General features: G+C 38.7%; 1 protein-coding gene across 1 annotated transcript in view; it reads right to left on the bottom strand.

Moving 5' to 3' along the window:
- ube3a (ubiquitin protein ligase E3A) overlaps positions 1–22,304 on the bottom strand; it is a 51,429-nt gene that overhangs the window by 5,406 nt on the left and 23,719 nt on the right. The window contains exons 3-9 of the mRNA XM_059963856.1: positions 15,765–16,078; positions 11,590–12,830; positions 5,966–6,110; positions 4,662–4,867; positions 4,031–4,195; positions 2,498–2,653; positions 2,326–2,399 (exon numbers count right to left, since the gene is read on the bottom strand). Coding sequence (XP_059819839.1) covers positions 2,326–2,399; positions 2,498–2,653; positions 4,031–4,195; positions 4,662–4,867; positions 5,966–6,110; positions 11,590–12,830; positions 15,765–16,078 — 2,301 coding nt within the window. The remainder of the gene's footprint in view (positions 1–2,325; positions 2,400–2,497; positions 2,654–4,030; positions 4,196–4,661; positions 4,868–5,965; positions 6,111–11,589; positions 12,831–15,764; positions 16,079–22,304) is intronic.

The raw sequence follows: 22,304 nt of genomic DNA, 5'->3' as shown, positions 1-22,304 counted from the left end.
TCCTCTCTCTCTGCCCATCACTCTGCCAGTTCTCCATCTCCCTCAGGTGCTCGCCCCTCCCCCTTTCTTTCTCCTGAGGCCTCCCGTCCCATGATCCTTTCCCTTCTCCAGTTCTGTATCACTTTCGCCAATCACCTTTCCAGCTCTTCATCCCACCCCCTCTGGTCTTCTATCATTTCGCATTTCCCCCTCTCCCCTCTAGTTTCAAATCTCTTAGTATCTTTCCTTTCAGTTAGTCCTGACAAAGGGTCTCGGCCTGAAACGTCGACAGTGCTTCTCCTTATAGATGCTGCCTGGCCTGCTGTGTTCCATCAGCATTTTGTGTGTGTTGTCTTTATTTCATTTCTTTAATGCCTTTTAAATAATGGATCTTGACATTTACCATTGTATTAACAAACATCCAAACACTATATTACTGGAACTATTTGGCACTAACCCTTTCCTTACATATAACATGTAAGTTAATGATATTCAAGTGACAAACTGATATTAAAGACAGTAAATAAAAGTCTTATCAATTACACCATTTTATGAGAACTACTCCAACTTGGAAATAAGTACTCCATCTGGAAACTATAATAAGGAAGTTGGAGAGGGCAATGTAGTAGCTCAGACCTAAAATCAATGAGAGATGAATGGAAAAAATGGACTGAGTGGTTATCAAATACCTAGTTCTCTTCTTGCTACTAAAAAGGGACAGCCATTATAATGGTCTGCAACCCTTACCTACAACAAAATGGAAACAATTTTTTTTCCTTGTATATATTAATAATGTAGCACAGATTGCTATTCACTTATCAAATATACACTTTGAAGAGCAACTCCATTTGTTTCATTTTCCCACACTTGACTCACATCCCTGCAATTTTCCCCTCACCCCATCCTCCTTCCAGTATTGATTAATTTGCTTTTAAAGTAAAAAAAAATACAGAATCTTTACCCACTACTGAGTTAATTATAAATTCCAATACGTTAAGGACTTTCCTTCTATTGTTTTTGGTTATTATGACAAGCATCTAAAATGTTATTTCTGTCAAGAGCACCACTGTAAACAAACTAACATATTGAAATTTCTCCAGTTCCTTAACATTTTGATAATTCTGTGAAAAAACCTGTTTTATGCACAACAGTTCAAGTTCATTTTTTATGCCCAACTTCTAAATATAAAAATTGTTATAATCATTTTCTCAGCATCTTGAAGCACCAGATCAAGATGACGAATCAAATAACGTCAATGCACTACTGCCATATTATAGAAGATTCAGTGATCAGTTGCCTTTTTAACAAAGCAGTAAACAGTTAATTATGGTCAGAATTATTCATGTTGAATACAAACTTAAATGTGGATTCCAAGACCCTAGAGCATATTAAGATCAGATTTACTCCACTGTTTATTTTCTGTTAGAATGTAGAAATCAAAATACTGCTTTCCTTTGAGAACATAATCACAAGTCAGATTCTGATGAATCAAGATCTCTTTTGTTTGACTTGCAATTAAATTATTTCAAGTCATTTTGGGGATATGGACTTTAGTGTAAAGGTCAATATTTATTCTCTATTCCTCACAGCCCTTGAGGGTAGTTGTGGTAACCACACAGTAAAGGTGCACTTGGATTGTTATTAGGAAGGGAGTTGAAGGATTATGATCGGGATTACAATTCACTTCCAGATGCAGATAACTTTGCAAGGAATCTTGGAGATGGCAGTGCTTTTGTCACTTGTCTCTTAAGCAACAAATGCTGAATATTTAGGTAGTGCCACCAAAGAGCCTTTGTAAGTTGCTGGAGCACCTCTTGTAGTTGGTAGGCAATGACAGTTCAGTAAGGCTGTGTGGAATTACTTTCCACAGGGTGTTTCATTATCAAAGGAGCTGTGATTGGAATAATTAGCAATTACTCCACTTCTAATATCAGGGAGGAAAGACCACTGGGAGAATAAAATGAGATGAACTACAATTTTTGTCTTATAAAACGTGTTACTTGCTATAATACTACTTAGCACAAAAGTGATTACATCTGGGAAAAGTTACTGATTACAAACCCTGGATATTTCAGCAGGGCCCTTTAGATGAGACAAACTGCTCCTCCTTAACCAATTAAAAGACAAACAAGGTTGAATTGGGAGTGAATAAGTCAAAAGAGGTGTTGATATTTCATAAATGACTCACTATATAGCAAGCATGTATACTGACATCAATGACAATATAAGCTAAGTGAAAAAATTGGGAGAACTATTTTTGAAGGTATATGATAAAATAAACCACCTACAATACTGACACTAGACAATAATACAAACTTAGAAATGGAAATAAACTTAAAATTATACCTTATAATACGGGACTCCTTGGAATAGCCACCATCATACTCTGTAGTATCTTCAAGTGCTTGAAAATCTAGGTTCTAAATTTGAAAGATCTCTCTTTATCAACTTTAATAATATGAAAGTTCATGGTCTTTAATCAGAAAGTTTAGTATATAAGTTTGAATTACTGATTTACCGGACTTCCACAGACTAGTAGCTCAATCTCCTCTGGTCGGAATAAATACTTGAGTGGTGACTCATTGGTTACCATATGGAACCCCCTTCGAAAGGCTTTAAACTGCTTTTCTACTGATTTGTTGAGAATGTATTCCGTATAAAGCTCAACAAATTCCTGTTTGGTACAAAATAATACATTAGAGCTCAGTACAATATCAACTGTGGGAAACACATATGTAGTAATCTATCAAAGGAAAGTAGATAATACTAATTCTTGGTTTATTCTATAAATGTCTGGCACTGATTAGCTCTTCGAGCTCAAGTGATTCTCTGCATTCTTCCTCAATTTTTATACTACTCACGTGCCTTCCCTTACCTTTTAACACACACTTACCAAATGCATTCCCAACTACCAGTACTGCTCTGTTTCTATGTATATTTTTGTAATAAAGTTCTCAAACCAAGTGACAGATTTCCTGCAATGTAGACCACCAATCTAAATTGGCCCACTGGATTTTGAGTGGATCAAATGTATTAGGATTTGAAGAGACACACATCATTTCAACAGATGACTCATACTGAAAATGCTGAGAAGTTGTGCTATGCAGGTCTATGGCATCAAACAAAAAAAACCTTTTACACTTCGATCTTTTGTGACATCGTCCAAGTATAGAGATAAATAATTTCCTTCAAACATCCATTTCTTCTTCTCTAGTTCTTTGCCCCACCCCTTTACTACTCATCTTGCACAAGCCTTTTGTTTTCCATGTCCCCATTTCCTCTACTACCTCCATCGATGTATTTTCCATTCTCAGGAGACAGCACAAGTTCAAGGATTCCCATCTTACATTGATGTTCCTTTAATTAATTCTAATTTAAAAAAATGCACTTAAGGCCTAAACCAGGGGTTTCTAACCTTTTTTATGCCATAGGCCCCTATCATTAACTGAGGGGTCTAAGGACCAGGTTGGGAAGACCTGGCCTAAAGAAACAAAAAGATGGAGAGCATTACTCATCAGAGAAAAAGGCCACTTCAGAGTTACAGCGACAGGAGTAAAAATCTTTTAAGAGAGGATACATTATTTTATGCTGGAGTGATACTTAACATGGGCTACGCTTAATCACAGACAGCCCTTCTTCAAAGTCTGTGCCAGTAGACATCATCCTGTATTGCAGCACACATTTTATATATTTTTAAATTTATTCACATACAGCTCGGAGTAGGTCCTCCAGCCCTTTGAGCCACGCTGCCCAACAATCCCACCCAATCCAATCCTAGACTAATCATGGGACAATTTAAAATGAGTGATTAACCTACCAACCAGTACGTCTTGATATGGTATGTGGGAGGAAACTGGAGGAAATCCACAGTCAGTGGCAGGAATTGAACACAGGTCGCTGGTACTGTAAAGCATTGTGCTAACCACAATGCTACTGTGCTGCCCCAACAGAAAATTATGTTGCCATCTTTAGGTCAATGGAAAAACCATACCAATATCACACCAGTCTAAATTTTTAAAAATATGAACTGGAATACATTATCTGGTCTTACCTTTCTGTTTTCATTTGTCACTGGAATTTGATTTCCATTCTCCTTTAAGTCACACATCAGAGGAGTTCCAAACAAGTCAGTTAGTGATATTTGGAAAGTGATCATCATGTCATCTTCAACATTGCCATCATAGTCAAGAAGTCCTCTTAAGCTCTGATACAAGACCTGGGTGAGATGGTAGGGGAAGAGAATATGAATTTCAGAGTTTACTTTGAGTAAATGTTAAGATTTTATTATAGTTAAAACAAACTTGGGTCAATATCAGAATTGTGTAAAAGAATTCTGTATGTCAAAACTAAGCATAGAAATTCATTTTCACTTTATTCAAATAATATTCTAATTTGTACTGTCTGGTTTAAATGGGTAGAAAACTTAATTGAGTAAATATTGGGTTGCTAATGCTTCCCTTTCAAGTTAATACCTTCTTCACCACCTCCCCTTATTTTTCCTGACTTTACACCTTCAACTTCATTGTTTATCCATTACTTTTATCTCTTTAGATTAAGGGATTCCAATATCATTTATCAGAAATTTGCTCATGCAGCTTAGAGAATTCTTGGAAAACCTCCATGCTATCATGGAGATGTCAATTAAATTAGCTAAAAAAAAACTCATAAAGCTTATATATTACCGGGTGAGAGTCTTCCAAGTCACGCAGCGTTCCCTTTTTGCCCAGCAGTTTTCTGTAAACGACCATAGGAAAATGCACATCCAATATACAGTTGTTGTAAATGGCTAGGCCAAGAACTATGCCAATTAGAGTAAACTGTCCCTCAGTCTCAAATGAAGAAGTGTTGAACCAGAACAATTTTGTAGATTCATCATATGTGAACATTCCTGTGGAGAGGGGTGAAACACAAAAAAGTACCATCTTTTAGATCCAAAACATCTATATGAACTTTGGAATGTTCATCCTCTCAGTTCCAATAGATAAGCAGAAATGTCCCTTCCTACACAGAAATAGCCTAACTGGATAACTACTCATCTGTAAATAGTATTAGACCCAATTTAGTTAGTCCTGATGAAGGGTCTCGGCCCGAAACATCGACAGTGCTTCTCCTGGCCTGCTGTGTTCCACCAGAATTTTGTGTGTGTTGTTTGAATTTCCAGCATCTCCAGATTTCCTCATGTTAGACCCAATTTGGTCAGATTGAAGTTTTTAGATTGAGCCAATAAGCATGAAAACAGGCTCTTCTGTGCATCGTCCAAATTGACCACCAAGTACCCACTACAGCAGGGAGCTCCCAACCTGGGTCCACATACACCTTACTTAATGGTGTTGGACAATAGCATAAAAAGATTGGGAACCCCTGCGCTACAGAACTTAGAGGAAACCTACAAGGTCACAGGAAGAACATGCAAGCTTCAGAAAAGAAACTAATTTAAGTGGCTCAGCAACAGAACACATCTTTCAGCGCTACAGACGCTCAAAAGGGGTTATTTTCCAGTAAAAGTTAACTTTACCCTTACAAGATTTGTCATCTGTGCTTATAAAACTTGGTAAGGAAGATTTCAGAAGACTCTTAGCATCTATACCTTAAGTGTAGTAACTGCACTTAAGCATATTAAACAATCCTATAAAAAATACAGATCCACAAATATTAGAAACTCTTTACATGTGTTCATTTTACAAAGAATTATTCACCTTTGAAAACTATTGCAGTTAAGCCCCATTACTCCTTACCTATCATTCAAAATACGAGTACTTCCTGCAGCAGTCATTAAATAAAGGTATCAAGGATCATAAATGATTTCCCTCTGGATAGCAGCCAGTCCTTTTCCGGCTATTACTACTAACTCAAGGCTGATATACCGGTGAAATTAAACTTTCTAGTCTTTGTGGTTTTGTGCTACACCACTTTAAGATAATGGAAATAGCTAGGTAAATCCCTGAAGTCATAGCTAACATGCCATAATTGGAGCTTAAATCCATACCAATGTCAGGGTTGAAGATTTCTTCCACAACAAGTTGAAAAAACTCTTTGGAAACGCCTCCTTCATCCACACCCTGTTCACCTTCAAATTCTACATAGAGTTGTTTCTTCAGGTCTGCAGGGTTTTCCATGGCAATCATCTCCAGCTATTATAAACAGTTTAAATATTGATGGATTATTTATTCAGATTGTACACAGTACTTACTTCAAAAATAAGTACGATCTCTCCACATTTTGGAAGTGTCAATCTGAGCTTCCCTTAGCTATAGAACGTACTTTCATTTCTCATTTTCACCTGTTTCTTCAAAGAATCAGGCTTCATTTTTGTTGGTTAGGTGCATGTTACAGCATTGTTAGGCCAAATAGCCACATCCATGCCCTGTTCACAATTAAAAGGTTTCCAAATTCAGTGGCAATAGTACAAAATTAACTCTTTATTAGAATCAAACAGATGGTAGCACATTTGAAGTTAGTGCTGATGCAAACCACCTTTATTGCTCAACTTTATTGCATTTCCAGTAAAATGTGATCGCTCTATTAATTTTAATTTTGGCAAAATTCATCTTGGCTATAGTGCCTGCTACTATTTTGGTTGGTGTTTAAAAGGGGAAAATAAAAAGTTCTGATGGGGTTTAGGAAATTGAGAAATCTGAAAGTCTGCTCATTGATGAAGTGAGATCAAAATAGGCAGAATGCTTGCTTGAATATAGTAATATTTTCAGTTAATGACTAAATTTCAGGCGCGTACCAGTGTCTTGAAATTTTTAACCAAATTCTACCATTGATTGAAGACAATTATGTCAAGTGTCACCACAGTTAATTCACTGATTTCACTCTGCCAGTGCTCATCATTATTCTAATACAATATTAAAAAAAAAGCAGGACTTCTTTTCAGAGCGGGCAGCGGAGTCCGTGGAAGCAGAGTCCTGGGCTTTGGCTAAGTGGGCTTCGGCGTAAGGGGACTTCGGTAAGCTTGTGTGTTTGCTCGCTGAGGGGAAGAAGGTAAGGTCGCTAGGTGCTTTTTAGACTTATTCTATTAATCCAGTTCAGGTATGGGGGAGACAGTCAGAGTAGTGGTGTGCTCCGTATGCAGTATGTGGGAGGTCAGGGTCAACACAGTTGTCCCTGATGACCACACCTGCAAAAGGTGCGTCCAGCTGCAGCTCCTATCGGACCGAGTTAGGGAATTGGAGCGGGAGCTGGATGAACTACGGATCATTCGGGAGGTGGAGGCAGAGATAGATAGGAGTTATCAGGAGGTAGTCACACCAAAAAACCAAGAAGTAGGCAGATGGGTGACGGTCCAGAGAGGCAGGGGGAGCAGGCAGAGAGAGCAGAGCACCCCTGCGGCCATTCCCATTAACAATAAGTATACCGTACTGGATACTGTTGATGGGGATGACCTACCAGGAATGAGTTGTAGTGGTCCTGCCTCTGGCACAGAGGTTGAACCCTCAACTAGAAAGGGGAGGAGGGAAGAGAAGAGAGCGATAGTTTTAGGGGACTCTATAGTTAGGGGGGCAGATAGGAGATTTTGTGGGGCAGATCGGGAGTCTCGGATGGTATGTTGCCTCCCTGGTGCCAGGGTCCGGGACATCTCAGATCGGGTGCAGGCTATTCTTGAGAGTGAGGGCATGAACCCAGATGTAGTGGTCCATGTAGGGACCAATGATGTAGGTAAGGTGAGTGAGAGGGTCCTGCTTAGAGAGTTCAGGGAGTTGTGGAATGCACTGCCTCGGAAGACGGTGGAGGCCAATTCTCTGGATGCTTTCAAGAAGGAGCTGGATAGATATCTGATGGATAGGGGAATCAATGGATATGGGGACAAGGCAGGGACTGGGTATTGATAGTGAATGATCAAGAATGGCGGTGCAGACTCGAGGGGCTGAATGGTCTACTTCTGCACCTATTGTCTATTGTCTATAATATGTTATAAATTTTATATCTGGTAATCAGTTCATATTTTAGCAGACAACTTGTTAAGTTCCTGTAGTGAAATTCACAATTCAGTATTACGAAGAAGTGTTTAAAAAAAATCACATGACCCATTCTTTAAAAAAAAATTCCTTCCTAGAATGCAGACAACACTGGTTGGTTAGGATGACAGCCTTGTTACAATGACAAACAAGTCATTCTGCATAGGAGGACTAAGTTCCCCTTCCTGAAGTACAACAATGATTGAACTGAAATTCTGAGGCAGTTAGCTTCACAATAAATTCTACAACATCACTGTTTAAGTCAGTTTCATTTACAAGAATGGAATTTGAATCTATGACTTTTGACTTCCACTTCAGGAGACTTACTCATGAGTCAACCACATTCAATAAGAAAATGTAATATGCCATTTCATAAAACAAAATTCAATAATTCACATTCCGATTCATTTATCACATGTAATTCCAAACATACAGTGAGATGTGTCATTTTCGTTAACAATGAACACAACCCACAACCCACAAGTGCTGCCACACATTTTAGCACCAACAAACCACATCCACAATGTTCAACAAGTAGCAACATTGGCAAATCAATCCCCGATCTTCCCTACCACCAACACACACAGTCCTCTAAGCTCAGGACAGGCCTCCAGCGGAGTTGTGATCTTGCAGACACTTCAGCTTCAACTTCCCTGTGGACTCTTGGACGTGCAGACCCAGGGCTTCTGCCACTGAGCTTTGACTTCTGATCAACCTTCAGGCTTCGATTTTCATATAAATTCTGATGACAACGAACGAGGACCTTGAACTCTGACGACTGGGACCCCAAACTTGGGGGGGGGGGGTCACTGGTTCTCATGCCTACGCAGAACTCATATGATAAGAAATATACTTTGATCTTTGAATTTTTGATGATTCACTAACCTGGGAGGACACCAGCCCTCATCCTTTGCTGGTCTGCTAGTCTTTCATCACATGTCCACCCCACTGGTTTTGAATGTGGAGTGGTAATATCTTCACCTTATCCCTGTCCCTTAACCCTAACCTGATCCCCAAGTTCAGTTACCCTGAAGCATTAATTCTTTGGTTCTCCAGAGTTATTACCAAACATATACAACATTTCCAAAATTACTTCACTTCTATTTTCATCTGTTCATACCCTGCTGTACAGCCACCAAAGGCCAAACTTTTAACGAACTCAATAGCCCTAAAAACAGCATGAAACTTTACTCAGATGTGATTTTAGGTAGCTGATGCACACTGGGTCCAAGCAGTTACAGCACTGAAGAACTGACACCATTGCTTCAGGGAACAGAGTGCAGAGTTCTATAAATGCAACATACCTCTCCTCTGATAGATAAAAAGGCTTAACAAAGGGAATCAAAAGATCTACTGTTGAATGTTTATTCTATCATTCGAAAGTTAACTCATTTCCTCTCATTGTCTATTCCAACTGCCTCTTTAATATATTAACTGCTGCTTTCCACAGATGCTGCTCCAACATATATTTTTTCCTCCATGTCCAGCATCTTCATTCAATTTTGCCTTTCTCCTTCACTTAAAAGGTACATGTTTTTATTTAGCACCCACACCACCATCTACCTAGCCACTTCATCTAATTCATTAATTTTCACATTTCTTAAGCATAGTCTGAAATCTGACTTAAAAGAGAAGCAATGAAAACAACAGAGACAAAAAGAGCAAATTCTGGAAAGAAGTAATTAAAATGTATTTATATAATGCCTCTAACATTACAAGATATCCCCAGATACTCTGCAGGAACTATTATTCAACAAGGCACACAGAAAGGCAACAGAGAAGATGTCAAAGCAGCAATTCAATGTTTTAAAAAGATAATTAACATCGAGACAAAGATTATGGAACAAATTCCAGAACTCAAGAGCAAGTTAAAAATAGGCATCATTTTGGTGCAACTAAATCTTTACAGTAGTATCATATAAATGTTATTTCCATGTATGCAAAATATTAAAAATATTAGACTAACCATAAGGTTTCAAATTTGGCACCAGATTCAACCAAATGTACATCGATCCCAGGAATAATGTCAGTAGATAAAACAACATTGATCTAAATGTTAAGACAGCATAAAGTTGGCTTCAGGAAGAAACTGGCATGAATGGACACCAAGTTCCTGTAGTGCATTTTAACTTTTAAATCAGAGCTAGCAAGATTCACCTATCTTAAGCACACAAAACAGGAAGTTAATGTAATTTTTAATTTTGGGTGATTAATATCTAGGATACTCAAACATTGAGTAGTAATTGTGAAATTTGTAATATTAATTTTCATGAGAATGTATCATATACTGTTATGTAAAAGCCAGGCTGTGATACAATTTCATGATGTGACACTTCCGCTGATAGGTTAGATGAGCTGAGATAGTGAATGACACAGGACATTAAACCTATTCAGGATAATTAAACCAAAATAGAAGTCCAGAAAGGGAACAAGGTGCAGTACTAAACAATATCTTCAAAAGTGCTCACAGCATGTTTGGTCCATTTAGTCAGAAGTGAAGCACCAAATTTCACAGTATCTAAACTACGCTGGGTTTTGCGGCAAGTCATTATAAATGTGTCTTTGCACTTGCAAAACCAAACACATGACAAATTAAAGGTAGCAATAAAAGATAGTTTTTATAAAAAAAGGTGGGCATTGGAGGACAATTAAAATTAACATTTCAGCTTCCAGTCTCCTGAATCTGCCTTACATATCGAGGTAGTGTTTATTCCTCTGGTTAATGTTGTTGATTTAGCTACTGTGTCAAAGTTGTGAGTATCAACAGGCTAATCAGTTGCAAAATCTAGAAATCATCCATCTGTGCCCTTTCTACCAACTGACAGGTGGGTCCCACAAGAGATACATAATGAGAGGCTTGCAAGCTCATGTGGAACTGAAACAGAAGCAAACTAGTTCAGAACCAAAGTTGCATCCTTCTGTTCCTTTTTGCCAACATTTACTTGTATTTGAATATATCAAAGAGTTGGACTTCTTGGTTCCTTTCATATTTGGATAGGGAATCAATGGCCATGCCAGCAACAGGGAAAATACAAACTGCACTGACACATTCCATTTCCCATGCACAAACCCAAATTTAGTTTTAGGAATGTACCTAAGAAGGCTATTTGACTACAATTACTGGAATAGATTACACAGTTAACATCTCCTAAAGGTATGACCTCTGCCACTAAAAGCCAGCAGGTGCATGGAACACCACTACTTCGGAGACTTTCACAAGTTGTACAATACCCTGATTTGGAAATGCATCACTGCTTCCTCACAGCCGAATGTAAATTCTAGGCAACAATCTTAGGAGTACCATCATCACAACTGCAGGGGCTCAAAAGTGGAAGCTATCCACCACCTTCAAGAGAAATTAGTGAATTGCCCATGTTGTGAAATACATTCAGGCAGAAAGTGAATAAAAACATTAAGATTTCACACTATGTTCAATCACACCGAAGCCTTAAATTAGAATTTACATAGAATGCCCAAAGCAAAACCACAAACAATCTTTCACTCTGAATACATGAAGGAGCTCACAAACAAAATGTTTCTTGTTTTAAGTTAGCAAAGTTACTTGTTAGGTTACAGCAAAACATATCATTTGCTAGAGTTTGAAGATATACACTTACTGATTTCCACAATATGTTAAAAGCAAACTTACCCGAACAAGGGCATCATCTATGATGTGGTCACGTCGGACCTTTAGTCGAAGATAAGGGTTCAGTTGTTGCCCCTGGACAAGGCTGTAAAGGACAGTGATTCGTCGCTCACTGTACATGCGTATCCTATTGTCATAGTAAAGTCCCAAATTCTTGGTTACAGCATTCAAAATGAAAGGGCAGGTCATAAATGAGAATTTGTTCTCTGTTTCTACTTTGAAGAAAGTATAGTCTTTATCCATTTCCAGTACATCATTTAGTGGTTCATTAATAAAGTCCTCAAAAGGAACAAGTGGCTTTCGGCAATCAATTGTTTTCACACCCAACTCAGTTTCGAGGGGGTCTACTCGGGGCCCTTTTTTATTTCTCCGCTCTTCACCTAGCAGCTCTTGCAAGGTAACTTCACTAGATTCAGCAACTGCCTCATCTTCCTCTTCCTCATTGTGCCCTGTATCCACATCTCCTGCAATAATATTTGCATAGTGCACTATTTTTAAGCATTTTGTAGCAGCAACAACTGCATCATCATCATTCACTAGGTTTCGATTATTGAATTCATTACTTATAACCCGATATGTAATGAGCTGCTGAAATGTTTCCACCATTCGACGAATTTGGGCTGCAGTGTATTTTGACCATAAACGAATTAATTTGGCTTGAGCTGGGAGGGGTAGCTTGCTCATGGCTTTGCAAAAAAGTGGAAGGGCCATTTCCAGATATTCAGGACTATGAAGGTTGCTGTTCTCCATGACTATAACAAACAAGTTCAGATAATTAGGATCTCTTGAATACACATTATGGTAAGTCAAATCACATTCCACATTTGGCGACAAGTACACCAATGCATTAAGAAATGCTGTTTCTATCTTTTCATTGGAAAGCAGTTTATTATAAACCCGTCTGACTGCGTCAACATCGATAGAAATTTCATCAGGTCCTAATCTATGAACATTGTTTTCCCTTGCACCTCCGATGGAACTTCTTGATGAAGAGGCCTCTGAATCATCCATGGATCCTGCAGTAGCAGCTTTTTCTTCCTCATCCTCATCTTTATCCTCATCCTTTCCTTGTAGTGATTTTAGCTCTTCCTTTGTATGGTGCTTGGCCTTTCGGAAGCTCTGCACCAAGGCATCTGCACTAGAGAAAACTCTACCAATGACGCGTATCAATGGTGAATAATCTTCTCGCTCTCCGCATAACTCCAAAATTTCATATACCTTTTCCTCTGTCAGGTAATTCACATCTACATTAGAAATATAATGGGAAAACATTTATTCCTTAAAAAAACTAACATTAGTTAATAAACTAATTTATAGTGGCAGGGTGTAAACTGGATATCCAATAAAAACAATACAAGAAATGAAACAAGTTCAATTTTGATCATTTACTACAACTGCAACAGCATGACAAAATGAGGGGAAAATGCATCATTTGTAAATATATATATATCAGAGAACATAGTTTATTTATAGTAAACCGGCTTCTTCAGGAGGTTGTTGGGGGCAAATTGCCAATTACATTGTACTAAAATACTAGCAATTTAAAAATATGCTCACCTGCAAATAAATGGCTTGAATTTATACAGAGGCTTCTTACTAATTTTAGGATATCGCAAGGTACATTTTTAAAGTATTTATATCAACAGCTGTTGGATGTTTGTGACAACTAGGCTGCTGTTTTTATATGTTACTGTTTGCATAAGAATGAGCAAAACATTACCAAAGAAATACAAGCAATCTAACTGGTTTTTCATTTTTATTTGAGGACTGTCTGCAGAAATGAGCATTTATTCTACCCTCTGCAACTAAGAAATATAGCAAGTTACCAAATGCCAAAAGAGCAAGAATAAGCTGTGAAGTTCCTACCACACAAGTACTCAAAGCTCAGATCAGAATTTCAGTAATTTTGTATTTGGGGAACACTAAAGGAGCGTGCCAAGTACATGAGTATTTCACACATACAGGAACACTTTCAAATACAAAGTGTAATCAAAAACTGAAAAACAGATGAAAAATTTTAACTTGCATATTAGCACTACAACATAACATCCAAGATGTTATGTGTCAACAATCTTGTACAAAGCCAATGCTTGCATTGTAAGATGCAAGTCTGAGCTAAGTTTAATACAATATTTATCAGAATTCATCAGCGAACTTTCTTCCTCCACAAGACCTGTTTATCCATAATCTACTGTGGTCAAGAGTCAGTGTTTAAAGTAACAGGAACATTAGCCAATCAGAAAACAAGTTTGACAATGTCTAACTGAAGACCAATGTTTAGTAACAAAGTCCATTATTAAACCTGCTACACAGTAAAGTTGTTCAGCGGAGAAACCAGTTTACAAAGTTCACCATTCTTGTGATTTAAATAAGATTATAGGACAGAATTGAAACCTTTTTTTCTGAACGCGCAAGGTACATGTCAAGATGGAAAAACTAACTGGCATTTATGCACAAACATCAGTGCAAGATATTCTGGATCTTCAGGACGTGGAAGTAGTGGTTCTGGACTATAGGTCCAGTGAAACATTCAAATCCCATTATGGCAGCTGAATACCATAAGTACAAACAATAAAAAAATCTGGAATTATGAAAACAAATTAAAGCAATATGAACACAAAATTAATCACACTGTTACAAAAGCCATAGAGCTCACTAAGCAAATCCGTAATCCACACCAGGTTTGATCTACGTGTAACGTGAACTCTTGACTAACAGTAAGAGTCACTCTGCAAAGTTCAAAGTAACTTTACTAAATTATCAAAGTACATTATAGGTCACCAAATACAACTTTGTGATGCATTTTCTTGCAGACATACTCATACACATAATAGAATAACCATGAAAGACCACATCAACTTGGGTGTTCAACCAGTGTAAACAAGACAACAAACCTTGCAAACACATGAATAATATTGAGAACATGAGATGAAGTGACTTGAAAGTAACTCTTACTGTTAATCTGAAGAGTGTAAGTGATGTTCATATTCTAAGCACCTAGACATGTGTATTGGTATCCACTGCAATTTGCCCTAGTGTCTAGGCAGGTGGTAGAATCTGGGAGGAGTTAATGAGGATGTGGGGAGAAGTTTTAAAAATGGGATGAACGTACAATTATTGCAAACAGTGTTTGATAGCCCATGTACACTCAGTTGACCACAGGGCCTGCTTCCATGCTGTACCATAAGAATGAATACATAATATGTTATGAAATATTACAAGATGGCTTTAACAACAATTTAAAAAGAGATAGAGGTTGGGCGGGGGGGATGGAAATCTAGGACAGAACAGAGTGAGCAAGTGAGTGTATACACACACACTTTTATATGCACTAAATTGGTCTGAACCCTGACCATATGAATACATTATCTACTTTAGTAGTGTTCTGGTTTGAGTTGGATTGGAGTTGTCTGACAAGATGAAGCATTAGTGTCCCATACACCCAAACTTATAGGGCTTACCCTCAAAACTGACAGAATGCAGCAAGAGCTTTAACTTATTAAACTGGATTCCTTTTGCTTAAATTTCTGTAGCTCAGATTCCTTCCAAAAATCAAATTAAGGTAGTTCTCAGAATCTTACGAGAAGAATATTGGCTCCAAACATAACAACAGCAGTATTTGCATCGGTTATAGCAGCTGTTGTCATGTTTAGCTTCTATACTTCATTTATTGTTGCCATTTGTGACTAAAATTTTAAAATTCTTATCTGAATCACTCAATGATAAGTCAGGACTCAATATCCTGCAAACAAATCAGATTTATTTTCTCTTGCCATTCTACTTGCATCTCATCACTAAGTACAAATGTAAGTATATGCTTGGCAATTTGAAACACAATAATTTTTTATCATCTGGGGAATGGAAGTATATGGTATCACAGACATTTAAACAAAAAAAAAAATAGGCTACTAATCCACCCTTCTCCATCAGATCTTTCTGATTTCCTCTTCCCTTAAGTACATAGTTTCTTTTTAAAAAACATTCCTGGAGGTCTAATTGGAAATGTTTTCACTATAGAGTTAAAACAGTCCTTTTTGAATTTAACTTCGTGGTGGTTTTCTTAGATTGATAGGCTCTGGTTTTATCCTTTCCCACAAGTGAAAGCATTTCCAATTTTACTAAAACCTTATAGATTATCATACAGAACTGTAAATGTAATCCACTACACTGACACTCACCTTTAAAGTCTTCTCGTTGAGCCTGCATATCTTGCTTATTCACTTTTGTTTCTGAACAACAGATGATGTTATGAGTGCTCTTGGTGCTGTTTTCCACATAGGCAGTGCTTGTTCCTTTCTTGGAAGGATGAGGATCACATAGTTTTGCATTAATCTTAAAAAGCTCAAGGGCCTTTAATGCTGCAGCATTGTTATCCATACGATGAAAACTTGGACAGGAAGCACAAAACTCATTCGTGCAGGCTTCATTTCCACAGCCCTCAGTTAACTGGTGGTAGTAGCGTTCTATTAGATGCTTTGCAGCGGCTCGCTTCCTGTGGCAAACATTCAAAATGGTAGGCAAAGGGATTAGTACAGCCTCCAAAAAAAAATAAAGCATGGTTCAGCATTAGCAGAGAGAGCAGTGTTTCATTTAAATAATTGGATAGTAAAATTGATTTTTTAACTATGCTTCTTCTTCGCACATCAACTTGCAGAATTTTTTTCTAATAGCAAAGAGTGTTTTAATAGAAATGATAATCTATAGACACCTTGTGAAACAGGTGCTTCTAGCCCAATGAGCTAGATGAATTAGCCCAGCAACCCACCTATTTAATGCTAGCCTAATCACAGGATAATTTACAATGACCAATTAACCTACTAACCAGTAAGCCTTTGGAATGTGGTAGGAAGCTGGAGCACTCAGAGGAACCAGACATGCTCATGAGGAGGACATACAAACTCCTTTCAGACAGCGTTGGAATTTAACTCCAAACACCCTAAGCTATAATAATGTCACGCTAACCACTATGCTACTGTGGTGGCCAAATCTCAAGGAAACTTAGAACAGAATGAACATTACTATATCCAAAAATTGTTTTAGCATTGTTTTGAAGTATGATTGCAGTTAGTCACTCTCCAATGTCATTGTATCCAAATCACTTATACAATCATAGCATGTGCTCAAAATTAGCTGCACATTGCAACACTTTGAGACAAATTTATTGATTAATTCAGACTTATCCTGGATCTCATTTTCCTCATGATGTCAGCATGATTTATTTTTAAATGAAACACTGCAGAGGTACACACAGGTTCCTGCCAGGTTGTGTGTATAGAGGTTATTTTTTAAAAATGGCAAATAATTTCCTAAAACATGCACCAATGCTTCTAAACGTATTGGGAAACATTCCTTAAGGCACCTCAAGGTTAGAACAGTTACAAAAATTCCTAGAAATAAAAGGAGGCATCATTTTGTTCTTGGATCAGAATTCCACAAGTAAATTCTGTAAAGTACACCAAGCAAATATCATAACCATGCATCTTTTAAACCTGCAATTTATCAGAATCCAAAATGCTTTGTAGTTGAAACAAAATAGAAATTTGTAAATAAAAATGTTATTAAAGCTTCTGAAGTGCTCAGTCTGGAAAAAAGCAATATTAAAAGCATAACTTCCTTTTTTTCAGATCTGCTCCCCAAATATAAGAGTGCTTCAATAATCTTCTCCACTATTTACAGACATCAGTTAAAAAAAAATAAGAGCCTGGCCAGTTTACTGCAGCCCAGTATGCTTTAAATGAATTTAAAATTTGCAGTTTGCCCAGAGTAGAATATTGATTGAATTTGTAATGCCAATAGGTTATGCCAATGGGAAAGGTTGACTTTATTCCCTGGAGCGTAGGAGAATGAGGGGTGATTTGATAGAGGTGTATAAAATTGTGATGGGTATAAATAGAGTGAATGCAAACAGGCTTTTTCCACTGAGGCTAGGGGAGAAAAAACCCAGAGGTCATGGGTTAAGGGTGAAGGGGGAAAAGTTTAAAGGGAACATTGTGGGGAGGCTTCTTCACGCAGAGAGTGGTGGGAGTGTGGAATGAGCTGCCAGATGAAGTGGTGAATGCGGGCTCACTTTTGACATTTAAGAAAAACTTGGACAGGTATATGGATGAGAGGGGTTTGGAGGGAAATGGCTCAGGTGCAGGTCAGTGGGACTAGGCAGAAAAATGGTTTGGCACAGCCAAGCAAGGCCAAAAGGCCTGTTTCTGTGCCATAATGTTCTATGGGGCCTGAGCTAATGCTTTGATAACTGCCCCACTGATGAGATGAAATCTACTGAATCCTTTGTAAATGATCAGTCTTCCTTTTTAAAAAAAAAAGTGATTCCTTTCAAAACTGCTCTTTATCTAGTGTTTTTTTTAAAGAGGGCCTGTTATAATCCTTATTTAACATGCTTTCTTCAAAAGATACCCAAGTGGTCGCAACACATATGACAAGGTCAATAATTTTAAAATTAACTTTTTTTTTACCAACACTGGTCTTTCAACAATTTAAATCAATAATTTCTAACAATACCACACACTACTTCTGTACATTTTTGTGCCTCTAACTGGCATTTATAAAAGTCAAATCCATTGCAATAGACTTTACAAAGAACTATGAGCTTATAGCATTTCTAACAATGGGTTACCCATCTGAAATTACGTTTGAAAGCAAAGAATGAATGTACAAGCCATAAAATGCAGCCAATTCATCTGTTCAATTTTAAACATTTGCAAGTTTCAAATTTGCCCATTTGAACCTGTTATTTAACATAGTTCCCCGGAAATTATTTTCTACAACCCAAGTCAACTTTGAGTGTGACCTCAGTTAAGTACCAAATGGTCTGAACAGTTAACGGTGGGTAACAAAGCTTACAAACTGCAGCTGTAGATCAGCATTGATCATACTGAATTACATGGCAGAATTGAGGAAACAGGTGGTCTACACCTGCTACTTTCATGCACTCTAGTTGCCTTCTAGATGGTGTTGAACTAAGTTTCTGAAAACTAATTCAAAGCTGCAATGACAGGAGACTAAATAAAATTACATGGCATCATCAACAATCTGAATCGCAAAAAATAATACTCTAATTGTCTCAGATACAATAAAATCTCCAAAGACAATTGAACATTTAAAAAAAATAGTTGTGGAACAAACTGCTATTAGTTTGGTGACACCACTTACCCTGTTTATTGTTCAGTTTAGTTTGCTGCCTGTCAGTTGCTGTTGCACTCACCCTCACTGACGTCTTTTGACCAATTACTGCTTTCAACTTCTTAGTGTAATACCTTTATTCTCTTTTAGCTCATATGTATTCTCCCTCCTACGGACCGGTGATTCCTTCAGCTCATTCCACAACAGCTCACCCTTTTAGTCTTGGTATTATCTCTAATTCCTTTTATTAACATCTCTTCAATGTGGCATTCCTTCTCATTTTCTTCTGTAAATTCTGTCACCAAACCATGTGGCATTTCCTTCTCTCATTTTTCCGTGTATTTTCCAGACACCATATCTACTTTTGTATTCACTGATTCCCTCACAGACCAACTCTGAATAGCCACCACTTACTCTCTTGTTCTCTCCTAAAACTAATTTCATTCTGACACAGGAGACCACTTTTGCATAGCCAATTCCATGATAGCTCACAGAACCACCTCAGAAACACAGAAAACCTACAGCACAATACAGGCCCTTTGGCCCATAAAGCTGTGCCGAACATGTCCCTAGGCTACCTGTGAAATTACCTAGGGTTACCCATAGTCATCTATTTTTCTGAGCTCCATATACCTCTCCAGGAGTCTCTTAAAAGACCCTATTGTATCCGCCTCCAACACTGTCGCCGGCGGCCCATTCCATGCACTCACAACTCTCTGCATAAAAAAAATTACCCCGATATCTCCTCTGTATCTACTTCCAAGCACATTAAAACTGTGCCCTCGCGTGCCAGCCATTTCAGCCCTGGGAAAATGCCTGAATACCCACACGATCAATGCCTCTTATCATCTTATACACCTCTAATCCTCAGTTGTTGCAAGGAGAAAAGGCTGAATTCACTCAATCTATTTGCAAAAGGCATGCTACCAATCCAGGCAACATCCCTGTAAATCTCCTCTTCAGCCTTTCTATGGTTTCCACATCCTTCCTGTAGTGAGGTGACTAGAACTGAGCACACTACTCCAAATGGGATCTGACAGGGGTCCTATATAGCTGCAACATTACCTCTCGACTCCTAAATTCAATTCCACGATTGATGAAGGCCAATATACCATAAGCCAGTTCTGGATCCACAAAGCAATGTCCACTTAGATCCCATGCCTCCTTACTTTCTGAATGAGCCTTATCAAATGCCTTGCTAAAATCCATATACACACTACATCTATAGCTCTTCCTTCATCAATGTGTTTAGTCACATTCTCAAAAAATTCAATTAGGCTCCTAAGGCACGACCTGCCTTTATCAAAGCCATGCTGACTATTCCTAACCATAATATGCCTCTCCAAATGTTCATAAATCCTGCCTCTCAGGATCTTCTCCATCAACTTACCAACCACTGAAGTAAGACTCACTGGGCTACAGTTTCCTGGGCTTTCCCTACTCCCTTTCTTAAGGGAACAACATTTGCAACCCTCCAATCCTCTGGAACCTCTCCCATCCACATTGATGATGCAAAGATCATTGCCAGAGGCTCAGGAATCTCCTCCCTTGCTTCCCACAATAGCCTGAGGTACATCCCATCCGGTCCCGGTGACTTATCCAATTTGATGCTTTCCAAAAGCTCCAACATAACCTCTTCCTTAATATCTACATTCTCAAGCTTTTCAGTCCACTGCAAGTCATCCCTACAATCGCAAAGACTATTTTCCACAGTGAATACTGAAGCAAAGCATTCATAAAGTACCTCCACTATCTCCTCCGGTTTCATACACACTTTTCCACTGTCACACTTGATTGGTCCTATTCTCTCACATCTTATCCTCTTGCTCTTCATACTTGTAGAATGCCTTGGGGTCTTACTTAATCCTGTCTGCCAATGTCTTCTCATGGACCCTTCTGGCTCTCCAAATTCCTATCATTAGCTAGTTTTTTTGAACTTCTTGTAAACTCTTCTTTTCTTCCTGACTAGATTTACAACAGCCTTTGTACACCACAGATCTTGTACCCTACCATCCTTTCCATGTCTCATTGGAACATACCTACACAGAACCTCACGCAAATATCCCCTGAACATATGCCACATTTCTTCCATCCGTTTCCCTGAGAACATCTGCGTCCAATTTAAGCCTTCAATTTCCGGTCTGATAGCCTCTTATTTCCCCTTACTCCAATTAAACATTTCTTTAACTTGTCTGTTCCTATCCCTCTCCAATGCTATGATAAAGGACAGAGAATTGTGTTCACTATCTCCAAAATGCTCTCCCACTGAGAGACCTGACCACATTCATTTCCCAATACCAGATCAAGTACAGCCTCTCCTCTTGTGAGCTTATCTATATATTGTGTCAAGAAACCTTCTTGAACACACCTAACAAACTCCACATCTGAACCCCTCACTTTAGGGAGATGCCAACCAATATTTGGGAAATTAAAATCTCCCACCACAACAACCCTGTTATTATTACTCTTTTCTAGAATCTGTCTCCCTATCTGCTCCTCAATGTCCCTGTTACTATTGGGTGGTCTATAAAACACCCAGTGGAGTTATTGACCCTTTCCTATTCCTAAATGCCACCCACAGAGACTCCGTAGACAACCCTTCTATGACTTCCTCCTTTTCTGCAGCTGTGACACTATCTCTGATCAACAGTGCCATGCCCCCACCTCTTTTGCCTCCCTGCCTATCATTTCTGAAACATCTAAAGCCTGGTACTCCTGCCCCTGCACCATCCCCAAGTCTCTAATGGCCACAACATCACAGATCCAAGTGCTGATCCATGTTCTAAGCTCATCCCGCCTCATTCATGATACTCCTTGCATTAAAATAGATGTATCTCAAACCATCGGACTGAGCACGTCCCTTGTTTATCACCTGCCTATCCTCCCTTTCACACTGTCTCCAAGGTTTTCTATTTGTAAGCCAACCTCCCTTTCCTCCGTCACTTCAGTTCGGTTCCCACCCCCCAGCAATTCTAGTTTAAACTCTCCCCAGTAGCCTTAGCAAATCTTCCTGCCAGGATATTGGTCCCCCTCGGATTCAAGTGCAAACCATCCTTCCATCTGCCCCAAAAGAGATCCCAATGATCCAGAAATCTGAATCCCTGCCCTCTGTTCCAATCCCTCAGCCACACATTTATCCTCCACCTCATTCTATTCCTATACTCACTGTCACATGGCACAGGCAGCAATCCTGAGGTTACTACCTTTGAGGTCCTGCTTCTCAACTTCTTTCCTAACTTCCTGTAGTCTTTTTTTTAAAGATCTCCTCCCTTTTCCTACCTATGTCGTTGGTACCAATATGGACCACGACCTCTGGCTGTTTTCCTTCCCACTTCAAGATATCATGGACATGATCAGAAACATTCCGGACCCTGGCACCTGGGAGGCAAACTACCAAACGTGTTTCTTTCCTGCATTCACAGAATCGCCTATCCGACCCTCTAAGTATAGAATCCCCCATCACTGCTGCCATCCTCTTATCCTCTTCCTTTCTCTACCCTTCTGAGCCACAGGGCCAGAGGCTCGAACACTGCTGCTCTCCCCCCCCCCCCCCCCAACATTACTCAAGTAGGAACACATCATTAAGG

The sequence above is a fragment of the Hypanus sabinus genome, chromosome 3 (assembly GCF_030144855.1).
Source record: "Hypanus sabinus isolate sHypSab1 chromosome 3, sHypSab1.hap1, whole genome shotgun sequence".
Classification (NCBI taxonomy): Eukaryota; Metazoa; Chordata; class Chondrichthyes; order Myliobatiformes; family Dasyatidae; genus Hypanus; species Hypanus sabinus.
Note: the sequence above shows the minus strand (reverse complement) of the source record. Positions and strands in the feature narration are given on the sequence as shown.